Source organism: Canis lupus, chromosome 11, assembly GCF_003254725.2.
Source record: "Canis lupus dingo isolate Sandy chromosome 11, ASM325472v2, whole genome shotgun sequence".
NCBI classification, from domain to species: Eukaryota; Metazoa; Chordata; class Mammalia; order Carnivora; family Canidae; genus Canis; species Canis lupus.
The window spans coordinates 56,662,819-56,678,795 of record NC_064253.1 but is presented as its reverse complement, the minus strand read 5'-3'; the positions used below and the strand labels follow the sequence as shown (position 1 = coordinate 56,678,795).

Here is a 15,977-nt window from a genome sequence, read left to right as displayed (position 1 = left end):
ACATATGTATGTTTAAAATGGATTTTATTTAAAATAGACTGTAAAATTTACACATAAACACAGATGTGAGTTTTCCTTACGTATCATCAAACTTTAGGTCTGATAGGTCAAGACAAGGCTTTATAAATCCCAAGGAACGTCTCAGGGTTCAAAAAGTTTTATAAGTGTCCCCATTTATGAAATGTGTATGTTGCTATTTGTTATTTCCTGTCACTTGAAATACAGTCCCTTTACTGAATACTTTGAGACGTTTCAAAGATCATTTATAATTTCTTATAGAGAAACCTCCCACTTTTGACTCTGTGGCTGGACAGAACAAAGTTTATTATATGAAATATTTTTTGCTTGTTTAAAATGCCTAGTTTTAAATGTTTTATGCTAGATATTGAAACAGTTGGTATTTCCAGATCCTTGATATCTCTTGGGGTAACATAATTTAGTCTCTGCCAGCCAGTCTTAAGTACTTAAATTTCCCTTTGGGTGACCCCTACTCCCTGAGGAGGTTTTTGTAAGGTTATAAATAATGAGAATGCCAGTCAGATCACTAAGGAGGCTTTAATTTCACAAAAGCTGGCCAAAACATCGGGTTTGACCAGTCAGTTTGAGTTGTTAAAAACTCTGGCCACTGGACTTTGAAGAAACTATTCTATCGTCTTCTGGACTCATTGTTAGTAACAAAAAAATCTCTTGTCACTAAGCCCTCTTGGTTGTAGGTAGTAATCTGTTCTTCTCTATGGTTTTATTGTTTTCTTCTTACCTTTGTGGTGTTGCCAATCAAGGTGTGTCCTAATGTAGGTTTATTTATCCTGCTTCTTGAGACAGTGTACTTTTTGATCTGAAGACTGGGTGTTTCTCCCTCAGGTCTGGGAAGTGCTGTTACTATTTCTGTTACCTCTCTGGTTGTTTCTGTTCTCTCCTACAACCTCCTTTAAATGAAGGGATCTTCTCAAACTGTCCTGTACCTCTGAACATCTTCTGCTTTGCTATATGTTTTATTTAACTCTGTTAAGTTTTAATTTCATCAGCTCTATTCTTTGCTCTGTTGTTGGTTTTTAACTTAGCTTTTTGTCATCCTTGGTTTTTTTCATGATTTATTGGTCTTACTTTAAAGTCCCTATCAGTTTGTTCTATTTGCTCTTTTATCCTCTGGTGTGGGAATTCTCCCTTCAGTAGGGGAGCAGGTAAGGCTCTGGAGATTGTTTTTCATGGGCTTGAACAGACTTATGGTTTGGATTGTATACCCTCTCTTTGAGTGCATCTTTTGTGAGAATTCTCTGCAGATTATGGGTCACTTTTACATATACATTTTCCTGCCTTCCAGCTACACATAGGAAACCCCGCCTCCCACACCTGGGGCCTGAAGTCTCAGCTTCCAACATTTAGCTGTTGAAAACTCAGACCTAAAAGCCCACATCCAACTCTTTATACCCCTGTTGGGGTATATGTTTATATGATTTCTGTGATGGTTTTTGGCACCTAGAAATTTTACCCATTCTGGCTTTTGGGGCTTGGCTGTGTACTTTTTTTTTTTTTTTCCTTAAAGTATTTTATCTCTATTTCTCTGTGTTTGGAGTGGAAGGGGAGGTTGCTGTTATCTGATTGGAATTTATCAGAAATTTGTGGAGTTAGCTGAACTCCTGAAAATTGTATGCAAAATACTGAACTTTCATCACTTTATTTATTTTTTAATTTTACTTTATAATTTTAAAGATTTTATTTATTTATTCATGAAAGACACACAAGAGGCAGAAACATAGGCAGAGGGACTGTGGGGAACCTGATGTTGGGACTCAGTCCCAGGACTCTGCAATCACCACCTGAGCCAAAGGAGATGCTCAACCACTGAGCCACCCAGGTGCCCCTCATCAGTTTCTTTAGAGTGGTTTTTAGAACTACTGCTTTGAGTTCTGAAACCTCAATTTCATTGGTCCCAGTTCTGTCCTTTTTTTCTTTTTTTTAAAGTATTTATTTGAGAGAGAGTGCATGTATGCAAGAGAGAGCAGGAGTGTGGGGGAAACGGGGAGTGGCAGAAAGAGGGAAAAGCAGACCCTTCGCAGAGCAGGAAGCTCATGGGGCTCCATCCTGGGACCCTCAGATCATGACCTGAGCCCAAGGCAGAAGCCTAACTGACTGAGCCACCCAAGCGAACCCCCCAGTTCTGTCCTTTAAACACTTGTAGAATAAGTAGACTTATTCATGTACATGACAACTCTTAGAAAACCCTAGGAATGGCTCTTGTTCATATGGTATTTCTTCTATTGCCTATGTACCCAGGTCTCTCGTATTTTTTTGACTTGACAGTTTAAATGTGTGTTTTAAGGTGGAGTTCTAAACTTTATTGATCTATTCACTGTATTTAATATTGTGTAGAATCCATGAGCCCTTTTAGCACAGTTTTGATCAGCAATTATTTGAAATCCACTCAAGTTAAAATAGAAAATGAATATTGGATCATTACGGGGGTAACTTATAAAACCCAAGGGCAAGGAATTGAAACTCATTAGGGACCAAAGTGTAGTTATCTCACATTTTCTTCTAAATTGTGTAATCTTTGTCTCTGTGCCTTATTAGCTGTGTCTGCAGTCTGGCTTTTTTCTCCTTGCACATGGCTCTCCTAACCTGGCTATGCATGAGTCAACAGGCTGGATAAAGTCTCTTATAATCTTATAAGTAAGAGAATCTGGTTGGCTTAGAGTGGATTCAGTATTCACCTTTGATGCTGTGTATGAAGTTGGGGAGGTTGATGAGAGTGTGAAAGGAGTACTGCTTCTACATCTGGAGGTAGTCAGGTTCTCTCTGAAGGATTTGGGAACTAGAAGGATTATGCACTTCTGGTAATAGAATCTGACAGACTAAGGTCAGAGCTTTTAGCAGCCAGTGGGACTCTATTTCTGCATTTAATTGACACTTCTAGCATGTGGTGAGGGTAGCTACAAATCCCCTTACTTTTTCATAAAACGTTTTTGTTCCTGCTCTATAATGATACCAAGATAATGATGCTTACTAATATTTGGATTATTTCTGGCCTTTCATGACCTAGTAGTACAGTAATAGTTTCCTTACTGGCTACTTTCTGAAATCCATTTTGGTTCCTCGTGAGCACATCTTTCTCCACAAATTTGCCCTCCTTAAAACATTGAAGAGGCTCATAATTCAGGTCACAGGCTTAAAGTTCCATGAAGTTTTGTTGTTTTGTGTGTGTGGTTATTTTTAAGATTTTATTTATTTGAGTAAGAGCACATGCACCAGAGCAGAGCTAGGATAGAAGGCAGGGTGAGGGGGAAGAATCTCAAGCTGATTGTGGAGCCCAATGTGGAGCTCCATTCTACAACCCTGAGATCATGTCCTGAGCTAAAACCAAGAGTTGGATGCTTAACCAACTGAGCCACCTAGGCACCCGTTTTTTTTTGTTTGTTTGTTTTAAAGTAAATTCTACCCTCAACATGGGGCTCAAACTCCAAGACCCCAAGATCAAGAGTTCACGTTCTCTACTGACTGAGCCAGGCATCCCATGTTCTTTTCCTTTTTATCAGTGGGATATTCTTTTTTTTTTCAGTGGGATATTCTTACTCTTGATTTTTGATATTGTATAATGGTTGAATAATGTTCAGTGGTAGAGAGCAGTATGTGTGTGTAGATTGTCTAATTCTGTGTTATATATGATCAGGTTTAAGAATGTCCTGTTAAGCCCAGGAAAGTGCTGATTGCTAGGCTTCCTAGAATTCATTAAATAGGGGAGAGCACCTCCTTCTTCATTGGATTTGCTTAAAATTAGCTCTGATGAAACCCAGTTACTAGTTTTGATTTGTGGAGTTTTATTAGAAAACACTGTGTTTCTTAAAATGACCTTTTTCAGTTTTAGGAAATAGGGAAAGGGTACCTTTTCTGTGTTTTGGCTTTCTGACTCATTTTTGTCTGTTGTAGGGACAAGCTGTGGGGGGTCTGTGTCTCCATCTTGGCTCTCCTGCCTCGAGTCCTCAGGTTGATGCTGCAGAGCCTGCGGGTGAACAGAGCTGGGCCTGAGGAGCTGCCTGTTGTGGGCCAGCTGCTTCGCCTGCTGCTTCAGCATGCACCCCTCAGAACTCATATGTTAACCAATGCCATCTTGGTGCAGCAGATCATCAAGAATATCACGGTAAGAAGTGTGAAACGGGGACTTGTACCATTAGTACTAGAAAAAAGATTCATGGGCAGGGCATGGGGGTGGGTGTTGCTCTGAGGAGGTGAGGCCTCCTGTGCATTGAGTGGCTCCTAGAATTAAGCCCACTGTGGTGATTTCCTAGGGCTGCCCCTGCTGATTAGCACCTGTTACTTAACCAGGGGGAGGTCTTTGGTCCAGTCAGTAATAAAAACCATAAAATACTCAAATTGAATTAAGGTGGCAGGCAGCTTAGAAAAGGTACAGGCATCATAGTACATACTAGCAGGATTCTTCAACTCTGTTGATTAACTGTGGTAGTTTGGCATGTTTTTAAACCTGTCAGTTATTTTACTTAGCTGTAAGAATAGCAACTTCTTTGGGTGTTGATAACCATAAAATGAGATCATTCAAGTAAAGTTTTTAGTATAACTGACATAAGTTTTCAACAAATGTTAGCTGTCATTAAAAAAATTATTTAGCCGGAATAAATTACAATCTCTAGTCACTTAGTTCACTAGAGAATAAGAGGGAAGTTAAATTGTTACAGACTTCAGCTTTGTCTAAGGGTTGGTGTTTACAAGGGCATCTCTGTCTAGCATTCTTTCACTGTTCATGGTTTGGAAGAGTTAGAGGTTTTTTATGTAGGCATTGAGGACTTTATTGATATGTAGTAATACTTCAGAGTAATAGAACTTATCCAGATGTATGTAACAGATTCTTATTCTGGATTTTCTCAGTAGCCTTCTAGACGTAATGGAAGAAGCAATAGAATAATTCAGAAATAGGAAAAAAGTCAGTAATTTGGATTATTCCAAGGTTGGAGATTCAGGCCACCTCTATAAATAAGAGAATGACAGAAATGGTCAGTTGGCCTTGTAGAATTTTCCTGTTCATGCAAAGATTGTGAAATTGTACCATGCCAAGGGGGGAGGAGGTTCCTTAGCAGTATTTGAGAGGGAACAGATGAAACCAGAAACTGGTGTATGGCTTGTATTTGAGGCTATTGTAACTAGGAATTTTCTTAATTGGGCATTACCACAGGCAGTGAACTCTTCATTTCCAGTAAGATTTTCTATGGTGATTGATAGATGGAAGATGGGGTTGCAGTGGTTCTGAGATCTTGTTTGGGTGTGAAAAATACTGTCATTAACAATTTTGATACAATTCTCAAAGTACTCTTGTTTTTCTCTGCAGACATTGAAGAGTGGAGGTATTCAGGAACAGTGGCTCACAGATTTACATTATTGCTTCAATGTGTATATCACTGGGCATCCCCAGGGCCCCAGTGCACTGAGTACAGTGTATTGAGTACAGTAAGAGGCATTGTGGTATCTCCTGTTTGAAATTGTTTATTCACATCTAATTTTGAAGAGAGATTGATGTAATGTTTGTCATTAAAGCTGAACTTTTAAAGAAGTTGTTTATGAACCTTCCTTTGCACTAAAGTAGGAAAATAACATAGCTTGGCTTCTTGGACTAGTATATGATACTTGGTTACAAGGTGGTTAGTGTATTTTGCATTTCATAGGAACTAAATATTTATAAAATATGGAGTGGTAATATAGTACCTTCTATTATTTACCAAGAAAGTAGCAGAATCTTTGCGGTCTCAGCTCCAGTTCATTCAGATAGCAACAGAAACCAGTTGTTTATTTGGGAACAGCTGCCATGACATTCAGCTTCTCACTATGGAGTTCTGTTATTTACAGCAGTTTTCTGTCCCTCTATGCAGGAACAAGATCATGCTAAATGGTACTTGTTTTGATCTAGTTAATTCTTTCAAAAGTACTTTTTACTAATGACCATTATAGTTCTTTTAAAATTACAAGCTCTATATAGCAGTTCATACTAACCCCTGTACAATGTTGGGGGAGGATTTGGGGGTGCTGACACCCCCCCATCAAAAAATGTATGACATTTGATTCCCCAAAACCTTTTATAATTAATAGCATACTGTTGACCAGAAGCCTTACTGATAATTAGTTTACACGTGTTTTGTTATACGAATTAGATACCTTATTTTTTTAAATAAAGCAAGCTAGAGAAAACACATCTGCAGTACTATGGCTGTATTTATCGATACCATATGTATTTATTGAAAAAAAAAACACATGTTCAATGGATCCACACAAACTTGGTTGTTCAAGGGTCAAGTGTAATCACTATTTGCATAATTAAGAAATTACCTTCATTTTTAAACAGTTTGCTAATTGTTAACATTTTATTGCTTCTTAGGACAGGGGTGGCAGTAGTTTTAAGAAAATGGAAGTGTTCCTAGAAATGTTTGAGTTTAATATGCCACTGTGCCTTCTGTCTACATTCCTGTAGTTACTTTGCTCTTAAATATGTGAAAAAGCCTGTGATCGCTGGATTGTATTTATGCCAGGTGTTCTTAGAGTTAGAATGTATGTAGTTTTAGCGCAGTTTCCCTTGCCCAGTAGGAATGGCATTTTGACAAGAGTGCTTACCTGTACAGATCAGGCAGAAAATACTTGACAAGTGAAATGGTAAGGCCTGAATTGGTACCTTATACATGAATGGTCTGGTCTGTAGACCTCCCCAGTTGATTCCTTGGCACTGAGATACTGCTGCTGGCGCTCAGCAAGTGAGACTGCTGTTCACAGGACAATGGTAGCAACCTGTGGCCTCAGAAGCTAACATGAGAACTGTAAAATGTAAGGAATCAACAGAATTCCTATTATTGTCTTTTTTTTTTTTTTTTTTTTTTTTTAAGATTTTGTTTGAGAGCACAAGCCAGGGGGCAGAGGGAGAGGGAGAAGCAGACTTTCTGCTGGGCAGGGAGCCATTCCAGAGCTTGATCCCAGGACCCTGGGATCATGACCTGCGCTGAAGGCAGATACTTAACTGAGCCATCCAGGCGCCCCATATTGTCTTAACAATTGTTAAAAGCAAATGCTAGGTCATGATTCTGGCCCAAAATTTGGAGAAAAGTAGTGAAATGAAGAAGATGGCTGCTATACAACCAGCTCCTCCCATCTCATCTAGGTTTTTCATCAGAGCAAAAAAACCCAAAAACAACAAAAAACCCCACCAGGCCTGCATCAGCTGGCTGGCAGAAATGTCATGTTTGTGTTCATGTTTTTAGTTTTACTTATAATTAACAGTAAAGTCTGAGTTGTACTTTACAGCCATACTGACTGAAGTGAAGGCAGACGTCCCGGAAGCTTTGCGCAGGCACCGTGTACTGTGGTCCTTGTAGCACAGGCTAAGATAGTTTACAAAACAGTGCTGTGGAAGAGCAGAAAGACACCCTGACATGGTTATTCACTTAACACTTTTTCAGGCCATTAAGGCGTTAGGCATGAGTACTGAGGTTTTTTTTCAACAGGTGAAAGATCATCAGCAGAGAATAAGAACTCTGCACTAGCTGTTCCAGCTACCCCGGACACACTCTTCCTCCAGAGATGGTCGAAGCTTTGTTTTGGTTTTTGGTGGAGTAGCCGATTGCAGATTATAAGAAAAATTCTTTGATCTTCCACTGTTCTCAAGGAGGTGTATACACTGCAAGTTGCTCACTGTTAAAATACCAGAGAGAGATTGAGGTTATTGATTTTAATACTGAAGAGTTCATTGCTGGTGAGGAGACAGTTTAGTCATGGACTGTCCATGGGGCTGGTAAGGTGATGGCCAGTTTGCTGTGGAAACAGGATGACTTATCAGCCTTGCATTTCCCATTATCCTCTAAGATACATGATATCTCTTAAAGGAAGAACCTTGACTGAGAGGGGCCGGCCAGGTGCCTGAGCTGTGACTGGGACCTGGGTCTTCAGTCTGGAGTAATTGGTACCGCTTTCTCTGTGTTTTTAACCTAAACTACCACAAACATGTACACATACATACCTTTCTATGGGCCACGTTGTTTAGGCTATATAGTCCATTCTAGAAAATAGGTTTGGTTTGAAAACTTATCTTTAAGGATGATAGACTGATAGGCCTTTTTAAGATGCCATAGTTGGAAATCAACCCTCTCATTTGACAAATGAGGATGCTGAGGCCCTAAAAGGTTAAGAGAACTTGCTGAGGCCATGTTGCTATCTGTTGCTCCTAACTCTGGAGAATAAAGGGGAAAGGTAAGTAGGTTCTAAAAGTTACAAATGTGTCTTAATATTTCTCTCCTGGTTTTATTACTGTTAAAGTTCTACAGTGAACTACTGATCTGGAACCCAGTTTTTGGCTGCCTTTATCAAATCTTGAGTTACTTGCATACCCTTCTTTGGGTGAGCAGGAATTCTGCATTCACACAAGGGGGTTGTCATTACTAGTAATCACCTGAGCCAAGGTTATTTCATTCACTGGAGTGGATTTTTAAAAGGTACTTCTCTCTCTCTCTCTCTCTCTCTCTCTCTCTCACACACACACACACACACACACACACACACACAACACACACTGCTATATCCACCTGACCTGCTTCCTCTTTAAAAGAGGTTAAATCACTACTAAAGTCTTTCCCACACTGGAGGTTGGGAGCAACAATCTTCACTCACATTTGAGCACTCTTATGTACTAAGTAATTTTCTAAAACTGAACAGGACAGTGAGCACATGAGAGGATCTTTAACCCCATGGAATTCTCAAAGCAAAAAAAAAAAATTTTATTCATGGAGAAGACCAAAATTAATGTTCTCTTTTTGGTTCACTTTGGCTGTGATTATAAGCTGCAGAAGTCTATGTGCAAGTCGTGCCCATTTCTGTGGAAATTATTCATAGACATGTTTTCTGTATAAAACCTACTGGGTCCAGCTAAACTAGTTAGTAGCCCTGACAGCCTGATTCACTGGTTAATGCTTAATGTGGATGGGTGGACCTAACAAAACCTGGTGTTCCCCCATGTTTAGGGTTAGGAAAAGATTCTCTTCTTTTTTCCCTGTTTTCAAGCCGGTCAGGATTATATGTGTAGGACAAAAAAGCTATTTGTTCATATGAAATCCCAAGAAACCTCTACGTATTTGAATTTGTTTATTCTGTCCTAATTAGAAACGTCTGTGCTTTTAAAGCCCTTCATTTTTAAGATTTCTGGTAGTCCTGGATTTTTCACTTGAGACAAAATATAAACTGCTCTGATTATCTAAATGCTACTTCTCTGGTAGTTCTGACCATTGTTTTTGAAACTAACTTTTCATTCAAGTACAACAAAAGTTTTCTTTTTTACATGGAAACTCTCAAAGGAATCAAGGTCTACAGTCTCAACTCCCCTGCCCACTACTCCCTGATCAGCCTGCCTATATTACATGAGTTGCCCGACTCTGATTAAAGATTGGGCAGTAATTACTCTGTCCCCCGCCTGTCAAAAACTAAATGAATGTTAAAGTTCAGGCTGACCGTCATTGTTCACTTTCCCAGCTGCACGGTGTTCCCGCAGGATGACTGGATTGGCAAGGGTGGGGGGACTGTGTTGCCATAGCCACCCATGAGCAGCACTGAATCTGACATTAACAGCTGACAGCACTGAACTTATCACCCAAATTTAATGCTGGTGTGAATGAAGGGGGCCTGAGTAAAATACTCTTGTTTTATGGCTGAAAAGTAAGTTCCTTGGGCTTCTGTAGGAGTGAAATTGTGCACAGTGAAGCATGAGCAGGACGTGTTATTAAATACTAAATGTGTTCCTCATGGGGCCAGAATTTGTAGTTAAGGAACTTCTCAACTTTGAGAAGGAGACGAAGAATCTTAATGTGAAACCAATATGGAACAAGAATTCCCCAAGGTATTACTTTGAAGAATGACTTTTCATTTCCCTCTTCCTTTATGTGAATACGTAAAAGTGATCAATACTAGGTACCATTTATTGTCTCTACTGGAGGTAATGTTAACAAAAACTTGTGGTTGTGAAAATAACTTCCCTTCTATGGAGACATGTTGACTGCAGTAATACTATGGGAGGGGAATGAAAAATATGCACACCTTAAATGACCACTGGAAACGCCTGGCAATTTCTGTTCTGATGTCTCCCACCTTTAGGGATGAAACAAGGCAAATGCTTCCCCACATCATATCCCCAATCTGCTGTACCAGTGCACTGGCTACCTTACCTGAATTGAGATGCAGCACAGAATGGGTTCTGGAAGATCTTGTGGAATGAGGTACTTTCCCTTCTTGGGAACAACCTGAAATCAACAATGATCATTTCTCTCTGACCATGACCAAGTTCTAAATTCTTTAATGAGGTAAAGGCTTGAGATTGTTGGTATCTGCCAAGATAAATTAGGTATGTTGTGGAAATACCATGTAGGCCCAGGGTGAAGTCCTGACATTTTGCTGCAGATCTATTTCTAAAGGTACTTTGGCTCACTGCTTTTCTGTTGAGGAGCTAGCCAGGCTTGTTCTCGGCTGAGTTTATTTGATGGGCTTTTTCCAAGCTGAAAATGTTTCAATTTAAAGCAGTTCATTTGCTGAGTGAGTTATTTACTATAGTGTATGGGTCTGGGGCATTCCCACGGAAGGGCAACCCTGTACTCTCTCAGCATAAGAAAGGTCAAAATGAGGCAGGCAGGGTCTTCCTCCTGGAGCCCTCTTACATTAACCATTTGGAAGAAGACCCAAGCAGTGGTCTGGAGAGGCTTAAAGGGTGAGGCTTTCAGTAATGAAAGCCAGCAGAAGACCTCTTGACTGGAAGGCTCTCTTGAGATGCTAGAATACAACATGAAACCAATTCTGACCCAGAATTGCTGGAGGGGAGGCATTAAATGTGGGTGCTGAGAATTCTCTTGGTGCCTGGAAGTAGAATAGGAAAGTTCCTACCTGAATGGAGGTTTGCCCATTGTAATTAAATCCCATTTCAGATACTGATGCAACATCCTGGGGATGCTTACAACTACAGAGTACTCAGAAGGACAATTACCATAGATTTGCTTGAGTACCGAGTGCCTGGTAGACTTTGCCCCTGAGCTGCCCTTGGATAGACTCTTGGTGGTCCTGGTTACTGCAGTGGTCTTTGGAGGGGTTAGTTCCAGATCCTTCCTCCAAACTTGGAGCAGCAATGCCAGGCACTCTCGGTTCCATCTGTCCACATCCCTGGCTCCAAGCTCCTTCATATGCAGAAGGTGAGACAGGTGCTTCCTCAGCTGGTAGCTGGTGGAGTCAGAAGACGGGAGAAGCTTTAAGATCACAGTACTGAGAAAACCCAAGCTTCCTTAAGGTTCCTAGAATCTAATAGGAATAGCATTTGCTGAACTGGGAGATTCATTGAAGTTCCCATTCCTAACTTTATAGTGGCCTTATGTTTAATGTTGAATTCTCTTTTTAAAGTCATCAAACATTTCCTCAACTAGGAATTAGTTGAGTCTGTCTTTAGGGTGGGTTGGGCCAACGTGTAAACAAGTAAGTGGAGTATGAGAAATTCTATGCAACAATGAAGAGCTAGATGGCATGGGACAATGTGGGTCTGATAATTGGTGATTGGTAAGGCTTTACAAGGCTGGTATTTGTATGTTTTAAAGGAATTAGGGTAGTTGAGGCAGCAGAAGCAGCATAAGCAGAGGTGTGGGCATATGTGCCAGGAAAATTAGTAATGAGATGTGTATAAAGCATTGTGTATTGGTGAAGGAAGAATGGAAGGCTATGCTACACTGGAAGGAGCCAACTACATCTGTTCAGAGCCTGCTACATATCAGGCATTTTCCTTATGATTAAGCCAAAAATAAATCCATGAGGCATGAGGCAGACATAAGTCTGATAGATGCTCAGTAGGTGGGATGTTACTAAGATGGCAACATAGTTACTTTCTTGTAAGGGGAAACAAAGGAACAACCTAACAACTATTTACAGATAATACGCTAAGAAAGTCCTAGAACATGAGAGTGAGGCTGCAGCCTCTTGCATCACAGAAACTGCATTCCAAGAATATGAGGGATGGCTATATGCTGACTGCACTACCCCCTCCACCAAGCTGGTGTTGCACCCCACCAAAATGTCTGCCCTGAGCCTATGCATGGTTCCTCAATGGAAAATGAGAACCCTGAGTGGAATCCTGCTCCCCCAGCATTGTGGGTCACATCTTGGGAGTCCCCATCCTGGTCTCACCCCATGGGGATTGTCAGCTAATCTGTAGGGCTTGACCACTGAGAATCCAACTGCTGGAGAAGGGAAGAGCTTAAAATAGCCAGCACATGGATCTTGGCAGACCAAGTTCCTACCTGTGGTACCCAAATGGTAATCCCAATGTTTAATTTTGCTTATCTGCAGAGCCAAAACAAGTGCAGTCTGACCAGGGAACTCAGGAGGGTGCCTGATTGGAGTCCTCAAAGAGCCTTGTCAGCCTTGCAGTCTGGTTTGCTTCAGCTCAGGTGGGGGAGCATAGCCTGGCCCACACATGTAAGTGTAGCTCCTGGCTTGCTCAAAGCCTGGCCAGAACACCTAGAAAGCTTCATAGCCCTGCAACACTCAAGTAGGGAGGTGCAGCAGGCAGAACTGATTATCTACAGAGCAAAGATAGTGGCCCGGCTGTATAGCCAGGGAACTTGGAATACAGGTCAGCTTGAGTCAACCACAGAGAACTTTTTAGGCCTTTGAACCAGTTCTCCAGCTCTGCATGGGCAAGGAATGTAATTCTTAGCCCTAGCCATTGCTGAATACAACCTTCAGTCCATCTGACCAGGAAACCTAGCCAGAGCACATAGAAACCCATGGACTCTAAATTACACCTGAACAGTATTATACTGAGACACAGTATCTTGTCAAAAGTCAAGTTTTGAAATAAGAGAAAAGAAAGAAGTTAAATATATAAGAACCCCCATAAAACTATAAATGCATTTCTCAACAAAACTTTGTAGACCAGGAGAGAATATGATGACAAATTCAAAGTATCAAAGGAAAAAACTCAAGAATTCTATAGCTGGCAAAGTCCTTCAGAAATGAAGGAGAGATAAAGAACAAACTAAAACTGAAGGAATCCATAATCACTAGACCTTCCTAATAAATGCTAGATGGAATTCTTTGAGTAGCAGTAAAAGGATGCTAGTTAGCATCAAAAATACCTAAGTAGCATAAAACTCACTGGTCATGGTAAACATATACTCAAAATTAGAATCTGTATTATAATGGTTGTGCATCCTGTACTTCAACTTTAGCTTAAAAACAGGGGTGGGCAGCCCCGGTGGCTCGGCAGTTTGGCACTGTCTTCAGCCCAGGGCGTGATCCTGGAGACCCGGGATCGAGTCCCGCATCGGGCTTCCTGCATGGAGCCTGCTTCTCCCTCTGCCTGTCTCTCTGCCTCTCTCTCTGTGTGTCTCTCATGAATAAATAAATAAAATCTTTAAATAAAAACAGGGGTACCTGGGTGGTGTCCAACTCTTGTTTTTGACTCAGGTCATAATCTCAGGGTCATGAGATCAAGTCCTGCATTGGGTTACTTGCTCAGTGTGGAGTCTGCTTAAGACTCTTCCTCCCTCTCCCTCTGCTGCCCATCTCCCCACCCTCCTGCCACCACATCTCTGAAAAGTAAACTCTAAAAAAAGTTTAAGAACTTAACCATAACTATAGTAGTCTGTTATTGGATACTGGGTACAATATGAAAAATATGTAAACTTCAAAATCAGTAAGCAAATATGTATGAGTGGAAAAGTAAAGTTTAAGAGTGCTATTGAAGTTATCAGTTTAGAGTGTTATAACTAGAAGGTATTTTGTAATCACAAGCTGAAAACCTGTACTAATTACACAAAAGAACATGATAAGTCAAATATAGGTACCAAAAGACATCAGAACACACAAAAAGACAGTAGGATAAGAAACAAGGAAAAACAGTTCTACAAAATAGCCAGAAAATAATTAACAAAATTGCAATATTAAGTCCTTACTTATCAATAATTACTTTAAATGTAAAGGAATTAGGGCAGCCCGGGTGGCTCAGCAGTTTACCGCCACCTTCAGACCAGGGCCTGATCCTGGAGACCAGGGATCGAGTCTCTGCACGGAGCCTGCTTCTCCCTCTCCCTGTGTCTCTGCCTCTCTGTGTGTGTGTCTCTCATGAATAAATAAAATCTTTAAAGAAAATGTAAAGGAATTAAATTCTCCAAAAGACAGAATGGCTGAATAGAGTGGAGAAAAAAAAAATCCAATGATATGCTGCCTACAGGATACCCAGTTTAGTCCTAAAGGCATGCACAGAGCAAAGGGATGAAAAGAGATATTTCAGGCAAATGGTAACAAAAAAGCAAGGGTAGCTATATCACAACAGCCTTTAAAATAGTAAAGCTTTTTAATAGTAAAAGTAAAAGTAAAGCTTTAAAATAGTAAAATAAACAGCCTTTAAAAATAGTAAAAAGTCAAAGAAGGCCAATATAATAAGGTCAATCCATCAATAAGATAGGTTTGTAAATATTTATGTGTCCAACATCAAGGCACCTAAATATATAAGAGCAAAAATTGACAGAGCTAACAGAAGTAAACAGCAATACAGTAAGAGCTGAGAACTTTAATGCCCCACACTCAACAATGGACAGATTATCCAGATAGAGCATCAATAAAGAAAAAGGATTTGAATAACACTATAGATCAATTGGACCTGACAGACACATATACAGAACATACATCCAACAACAGCAGAATACATTCTTAAGCACACATTGGGGCATTTCCTAGGAGAGACCATATGTTAGGTCTCAAAAGTCTTGGCAAATTCAAGACTTGGAGCCAAACCAAGTAACTTCTTTGACTATAGTGGTATGAAACTAGAACTCAATAATTGGAGGAAAACTGGAAAACTCACAAGTACACGGAAATTAACATTTTCCCGAGCAACCAATGGACTAAAGGAGAAATCAAAGGGAAAAAAGTATCTTGAGGCAAACAAAAAATGGAAATACACACCAAAACTTACAGAATGCAGCAACAACAGTTTTAAGAGAGGAGTTCATAGCAATAAATGCCTACATTAAGAAGAAAGATCTCAATAGGTAACCTACTCCTACACTTTAAGTAGGAAAAGCAAAACTAAAGCCTAAAGTTCTGAAGATTAGAGAAGAAATAAATGAAACAGCAGAAAAACAGAATATCGAGTTCTTTGAAAAATGACATTTAGCTAGACTAAGCAAGGAAAATGATGTAAATCAACAAAATTATGATGAAAAAGACATTACAACAGATATAGAAAGGCAATGGACCATAAGACTACTATGAACAACTGGACAACAAACTGGACAACCTAGAAGAAATGGAAGTTACTAGAAACATACTTATCAACACTGGATCAAGAAAAAATAGAAAATGTAAATATTAAATGTAAATATGTAAATGTAAATAGATGAATTACTAGTAAGGAGATTGAATCAATAATCAAAAAGCTCCTAATTGGGCAGCCCGGGTGGCTCAGCAGTTTAGCACAGCCTTTGGCCCAAGATGTGATCCTGGAGACCCAGGATCGAGTCCCACATCAGGCTCCCTGCATGGAGCCTGCTTCTCCCTCTGCCTCTCTCTCCCTCTCATGAATAAATAAAATCTTAAAAATTTTTTTAAAAAAGCTCCTAATGAAGAAAAGCTCAGGACCAGATGGCTGATAAATCTCATCAAACATTTAAAGAAGGATTAATGCCAGAGCACCTGTTGGCCTAGTCAGTAGATTATGTGGCTCTTGATCTATGGGTTGTAGGCTCAAACCCTATGTTGGGTGTTGAAATTGCTTAAAAATAAAATCTTAAAAAAAAAAATTAATGCCGATCCTCCTAAAACCCTTCCCAAAGAAATCAGAATAAAGAACACTCCCAAACTCATTTTATGAGGCCAGCATTACCCTGATACCGAAGACAGAAAAGGATACTACAAGGATACTCTTGATGAATATAGATGCAAGAATTCTCAATAAAATAGTAGGAACTGGATTC

At 40.0% G+C, this 15,977-nt stretch overlaps 2 protein-coding genes across 16 annotated transcripts in view; one reads left to right on the top strand and one right to left on the bottom strand.

Moving 5' to 3' along the window:
• TEX10 (testis expressed 10) overlaps positions 1–5,557 on the top strand; it is a 64,105-nt gene extending 58,548 nt beyond the window's left edge. For all 4 annotated transcript variants that reach the window (XM_025433066.3, XM_049116311.1, XM_049116310.1 and 1 more), the window contains exons 14-15: positions 3,925–4,135; positions 5,336–5,557. In XM_025433066.3, coding sequence (XP_025288851.2) covers positions 3,925–4,135; positions 5,336–5,449 — 325 coding nt within the window. In that variant the 3' untranslated portion in view covers positions 5,450–5,557. The remainder of the gene's footprint in view (positions 1–3,924; positions 4,136–5,335) is intronic.
• Positions 5,558–6,209: 652 nt separating this feature from the next.
• The window catches only part of INVS (inversin), a 156,089-nt gene continuing 146,321 nt past the window's right edge, over positions 6,210–15,977 (bottom strand). For 9 of the 12 annotated variants that reach the window (XM_025433058.3, XM_025433057.3, XM_025433059.3 and 6 more), the window contains 3 exons: positions 11,003–11,232; positions 10,194–10,268; positions 6,210–7,677 (listed from right to left, as the gene is read on the bottom strand). In XM_025433058.3, the coding sequence (XP_025288843.1) occupies positions 7,526–7,677; positions 10,194–10,268; positions 11,003–11,232 (457 nt within the window). In that variant the 3' untranslated portion in view covers positions 6,210–7,525. Of the gene's footprint in view, positions 7,678–10,193; positions 10,269–11,002; positions 11,233–15,977 lie in introns of those variants that run through there. The other 3 variants (XM_035697274.2, XR_003130078.3, XR_007414096.1) reach the window with 3 other exon arrangements.